At 45.3% G+C, this 5,578-nt stretch overlaps 1 protein-coding gene across 1 annotated transcript; it reads right to left on the bottom strand.

Moving 5' to 3' along the window:
* Window positions 1-2,186: 2,186 nt before the first annotated feature.
* On the bottom strand, window positions 2,187-5,368 carry LOC121984685 (subtilisin-like protease SBT3.9). Its single transcript, XM_042537762.1, has 10 exons — window positions 5,168-5,368; window positions 5,011-5,102; window positions 4,820-4,917; window positions 4,590-4,745; window positions 3,883-4,493; window positions 3,748-3,800; window positions 3,406-3,675; window positions 3,219-3,336; window positions 2,959-3,130; window positions 2,187-2,884 (listed from the first exon to the last, which is right to left on the bottom strand). The coding sequence occupies exons 1-10, from the start codon at window positions 5,258-5,260 to the stop codon at window positions 2,328-2,330; spliced, it is 2,220 nt and encodes a 739-aa protein (XP_042393696.1). The 5' UTR covers window positions 5,261-5,368; the 3' UTR covers window positions 2,187-2,327.
* Between the last annotated feature and the right edge of the window lie 210 nt (window positions 5,369-5,578).

Here is a 5,578-nt window from a genome sequence, read left to right as displayed (position 1 = left end):
ATTCTCAGAAAAACATTCAATCCATACCTTAGAGAATCTCGATTTGTTACATTTTCTCCAAGATTTGTGAGTCTGGTGATCAGTTCCTTTAGTTTGGCGTACGGCTGCGCTACTGACTCTCCTTCTTTCAGTCGAAAGTTCACTAGGTGGTTCAGTAGCAGGTCTCGTGTCATAAATTTTACTTCGGGCATTCCTTTGTGTAGCTCCAAGAACTTGTCCCAAAATTCTTTTATTGATTCGTAGCTCCAGCCTGAAGTGGAAATACGCTCAGCAGGTGGAACTCAGCTTATCCATTCGCTACAAAGTCAGCTTGTTCTTTTTTAGTCCACTGATATTCTTCCTTTTCAGCTCCTTATTGATCTTTGGGAGCTATAAAATCATATTTTATTATTAGGAAAATTTTAAAATAAGTTTTGAAACATACTTTCATTCGCTTTTTCCATTGGGTAAACTCCCCCTCAAACTTCAGCGGATAGATACTCAGTCCGACCATCATCTTATTTACTTTTGTCACGATTAGTCCTTTTGAAGCGGTTAGGCTTTGATACTAATTGTTGATCCTGGTGCGATCGACGAAAGGGGGTGAATTGTCTATAAAAATTAAACAAGTCCTTTCACGATCTTTTGGATTTGATTAATTATGCACAATTAATTAAATAAAATAAGAATGCATAAAATTAACAATTTCTAAGAGAATAGTAAGAAGGCTAGATTTATTTGGTCACAACTTAGATGGTTGTTAATCCAAAGTGTTGAAAAAACTCCACTAGAAGTCTCATTTGTTAAAGGCAAAGTAGCCTCTTATGGACGCTGATAGCTTAAAAAAAGACTAGGAAGTGATTACAGAAGTTGTAGTTGAGTTGTTGTTTATTTTCTAACTCCAAAGATCTTTTTATAATCCTTGGAAATATCTATCCGTGGCTCAGAGGTGCCTTCATGTAGATTCAAGGCGCCTTCAATAGATTAAGTTTTATCTGTCGAAGATAAAACTTTATCTTCAACTAACGGGTATTGAAAGCGCATTCCATGAGACTTTGAGGGTGCCTTCCATAGGCTTAGAGGCGTCTTCCACAAGGCAAATCAACCTCCAGCTGGTCTTCTTCGTATGGGTGATGCTCCGGTTATCCGGAGTTGAGCTCACCCGAATCCAACTCCGACCTTCTCCCTAAATAGACTTCCTCCTCGACTTCTCATCCTTGCGAGTGTCTTTCTCATCCATCGATGTACTCTTCCACAACTTCTCACCCTCGGATGCACCGAACCCGTCGACTTGATTTCCGTGTCATCCTTCTCGTCCACTGTATCTTCTGCTCGACTTCTTGTGCTCCTATGTTCGTGCACACTTAGACACAATACATCAAACACAAACATGACCTAACTTAACTCGATTGATCACATCAAAATAACAACGGGGTACAGACTCCACACAATAATCTAATCGAGTTAGGCACTAATTGTTGCAAGGGGATATGAAAATAAGAAAAAACTTCCGAGAAAAGGAGGTGAAAGAAAAAATGGAGGCCGACGGGGAACTGATCCTTGAAAAAGGCAAATAGCTAGCCGGGGGGGAGATGGGGTGGATTGTGGCTGGAAGGGATGACTAAGTAATGGTCATGAGAAATATGGTAGGTTAAACGCAGTTGGTTCACCTCCTCGCTTTTGAAGTAGATGTAGTAGATGTGTACCAGAGCCCATGAATAACGACAGAAGGAGCGGAAGCCATAGACATGAACCTTGAAAAATACGAAGGCGAGAGAATTAACCTGGATCATTAAACCTTGAAAACGATGAAGTGACGTTAAGACATGAACCTTGAAACCCCTACTAAGGGTTCCTAAGAACCATCTAATCAAGTACGAAGGAGAGAGAATTAACCTGGATCATTGAATTTAAACTATTATCAGTCACATCGTATCTCAATATATGTCTATCACATCATATATTCTTTTCATCTATTATTACTATTCATCAATGTTCATCACATTCGACTAGATCACTAACGTAAGCGTCGGAATGCCTACACCATTCCCTGACCCAGTGGCTAGCGTTATTTTTGATACACAGGAGCGCTTTGAAGTTCTTCTTTGCCGTAAGGAGTCCTCATTCAGTCAACATCAGAACTATGTGCCAAACAAGCCATCTTCCCCATTTTCAACCAAGATTATCCAACAGAACAAGAGGGCCAATTTAAGAAGCATCAATTCCCATAACTTAATACTAAACTTTCATTCTACTTCACGGATAACAAGCCATAAGTAGTTGGGATCGAGGAGCTAAGAACTAGCGGTAATTATCACATCACACAGAAACACAACGATGTGTAGCCCTTAAGAAGTGTCGGCATACAAATCCTCAATCACCGTACGCACTGCAATGGGGATCCTCACAAAATGAGCAGCGCTATCGTGCCAAGCTAAGCTCCCAAAGCGGTAGATTCCCTGCACCCTATGGATTGCGGTGAAGGTCACGTTGAAGGTCTTCACCTTCGCATTTGCATCAAACACCAAAGTTGACGGCTGCACCACCATTCTTACACCTGCCGGGGCCTCTACGATGGCCTTGTACACTGCACGTGCATCATCGGCCACGTTGGTGACTGTGCGCGTCACGATGAGCTCCTTCTTCAGGTAAGGGAGTGCAATGGAGGGGAGATTGAGATTGTGCAAGGGTTCGTTGAACTTGAACGGGCAGTTTGCATCAATGGATACGCCTTTGTTGCAACTGATTTTTCCATAGTTGTACCGTGGGTCAATGTCGTAGATGAGGCCTGGATCCACAGCTTTGTTTGGGTTCACTTGGCCTCCACCGAAGTCGAAAGGATCAGCCAATTTACGAGGAATTCCCTCAGCCACCAACGGCATTCCGTGCGCATCAGTCACGGACGCTGCAACCAGAATTGAGTCATCGATCTCATGGAGAACAAGGTTAAAAGTGTTTGCAAAGTTGAGAAAAAGAAACCTGTAGTGACTAGTGCTGATTTGATTGCAGCGGGAGACCAGTGGGGGTGGATGACCTTGAGCAACGCAACTACAGCAGAGACATGAGGAGCGGCCATGGATGTTCCTGAAAGGACAACAAACTTGTCCTCGCACGCTCCAATAATAGCGTTTCCCGGCGCAGCTATGTCGGGCTGTGGACATTGCTTGATTGTATTCATCATTGAAAATAAAAAATCTTTAAGCATCAAAATATTTAATTGATTTAGGTTTCATGCGTACTTTGAGTATCTCAGGTTGCCTTGCACTTGGTCCTCTCGAAGAGAATGACGTGACCCTAGGTGCCGCCTCTCGGCCGATCGAATATTGCGTCGGCATTATTTTCACTACCGGCTGAGTCCTGCAACCGCGACCCATCAATCTTGGATTTAATGGCTTTAAAGTCTTTATGGAGTTTTAAAATGTGTACCTTGAGCCGTCTAAGTAATCTGAGATGCGTTGTGCGATCTCGAAGTCGACCAGAATACAAGGAATGCGTGCGAGAACACATGGGGCAAGATCTTCGATGTGATTGAAAGGGTACTGTGCAAAGATGAGCCCTTTGGCTCCCTTATCCAACACTGCAGAGATAGCATCCGGCAGCGTCTTCGTCGGCAGGAAGCCTTCCGAGTTGAAAGGATCGTAACAAAATACCATTTTTCCCTTCACCTTGAGGCCTTCGAGTGTCCCGTTGGAGCAGCTGCATATAATTTACTCATGATCAAAAAACAGAGTGAGTTAGTAAATGATGGAATGATTGGTGATAGATTACTCTGGGACTACTAATTCAAGATTCTTCGTCCTGTTTCTGAACAATGATTGTCCCTGCGATTATGAAAACGCATAGATGTTTCATGTTTATAGTTCTGACAAGCTAATTATCGATTGAAATTTTGATTTACACTACCATTAGTTTTTGGCCGTCTCCCAGGGCAAAGGCCGTCGGAAAAGAGCGGTCGATGGTCGTTGCTGCCACTGTGATAGCCCATGGCACCTCGTTGGTGACCGTCATCGGCGTCGGGCCGTCGTTTCCGCCGGCGAGGATCACCGGGATCCCCTTCATCACCGCGTGCAGAGTCTCCAAGGGGTACCCGAGCCCCCTAATCGACATCGAGATCAAGTCGACCCCGTCGTGGATTGCGTCGTCGATGGCCTTGATCACGGCGGCCTCGACGCACGTGCCGCCAGCCCAGCAAGCCTTGTACATCGCGACGCGCGCGCGGGGAGCGCCGCCGCGGGCGGCGCCAGCGGGCATCCCGACCACGTCGACGTTGGGCACAACGTTGCCAGCCGCGATGGAGGCGACGTGCGTCCCGTGGATATTGGAGTCGCGCGCGGAGAGGTAGACGCCCTGCAAGAGCTCGGGGTCGACTCCACGCGTGTAGTAGCGGGCGCCGATGAGTTTGCGGCTGCAGTTGTGGGCGTCGAAAGCTTCGCCGGGCACGCACTTCCCCTTCCACCGCGTCGGCACCGGGCTGTAGCCGTCATCGCTGAAGCTCTTCGACTCCGGCCACACACCTGTAGCAACATGCAGACGCGCCGGCCACAAACGATGGAACTACCGTTAGTGGACGGAAAATTGACTCCGTTAGGTTTTAGTTTCCAACAATCGACCTGAATCTATGACTCCAATGATGATATTCTCGCCGTAGTTTGCCTTGTGCAGTAAGCCGGAAGATTCGAAATAGTTGACGCCGAGGAAGTCCCAACTGCGCGTTGTCAGCAGTTTCCCCGTCCGACTTGGCTTCACGCTTATCACCTCTGGCAATTCTATACATGGCACACCCAGCGAACACAATTAAACAGACCATATCAAATCTAGTCACAATTTAAAACATTTGAACCTGCAATTTTCTGAGCTTGAGACTTCGACAGCTTCGCTGCAAAACCAGAGAATCCATGTCGATAGCTGTAGACGATGGATCTGAGCGCTTCCTCTTTGCTGTTCCCATCACGAAATCCTTAAGCACTTACCTTTCACAATCTACGACTGAACTACTCAAGGACTAACTACTAAACAGTGAAGTAAAATTACCTGCCAAGAACAGAAGTGAGCATTCGACTATGCGATTCCGTGACGAGATCCGGATCATCATGCTTCCTTTCTCCCAAGTAAACAATATATACCTTCAATAGTTTTTAAGACATTCAGACATCGAGTTACCAAAGGCCTCGTGAGAAAGTTTTAGTACCTTATCTGATGATGCTTTCACTGTAAGAAAAATCGATTGGAAGCAGAGCATAACAAGGAGAAGGATAAGGGAGGAAAGTGATGTGCTACCCATTTGCCTTAGCAGTCACTAACACTGAGATGAAGAGGGTCTTCCGAATAGCACGCTTAAAAAGAATGATATGATGCTGATGGCGAGCCTAAAGGTGGAAATGCTTTGATTGAGCTGTGTCGAATGCAATAAAGAGTACGTGTCTGGAGATCTTGTTGGATTTTGGCATTGGATGAGATGTCTTTACTGGATGCAATTTCCAGACTAGGAGAGAAGAAGTGGGGAGAATATTAGTTTTTTAATTTCTAATCTTCTGCCACGATATTCCCTCTGTTTTGTTCGGTTTCTTCCTCTCCTCTCATGTCTATCTTTATCTGGGTC

Source organism: Zingiber officinale, chromosome 5B, assembly GCF_018446385.1.
Source record: "Zingiber officinale cultivar Zhangliang chromosome 5B, Zo_v1.1, whole genome shotgun sequence".
In the NCBI taxonomy this organism is placed as follows: Eukaryota; Viridiplantae; Streptophyta; class Magnoliopsida; order Zingiberales; family Zingiberaceae; genus Zingiber; species Zingiber officinale.
The sequence above is the reverse complement of the archived record's forward strand: the minus strand, read 5'-3'. Positions and strand labels throughout refer to the sequence as shown.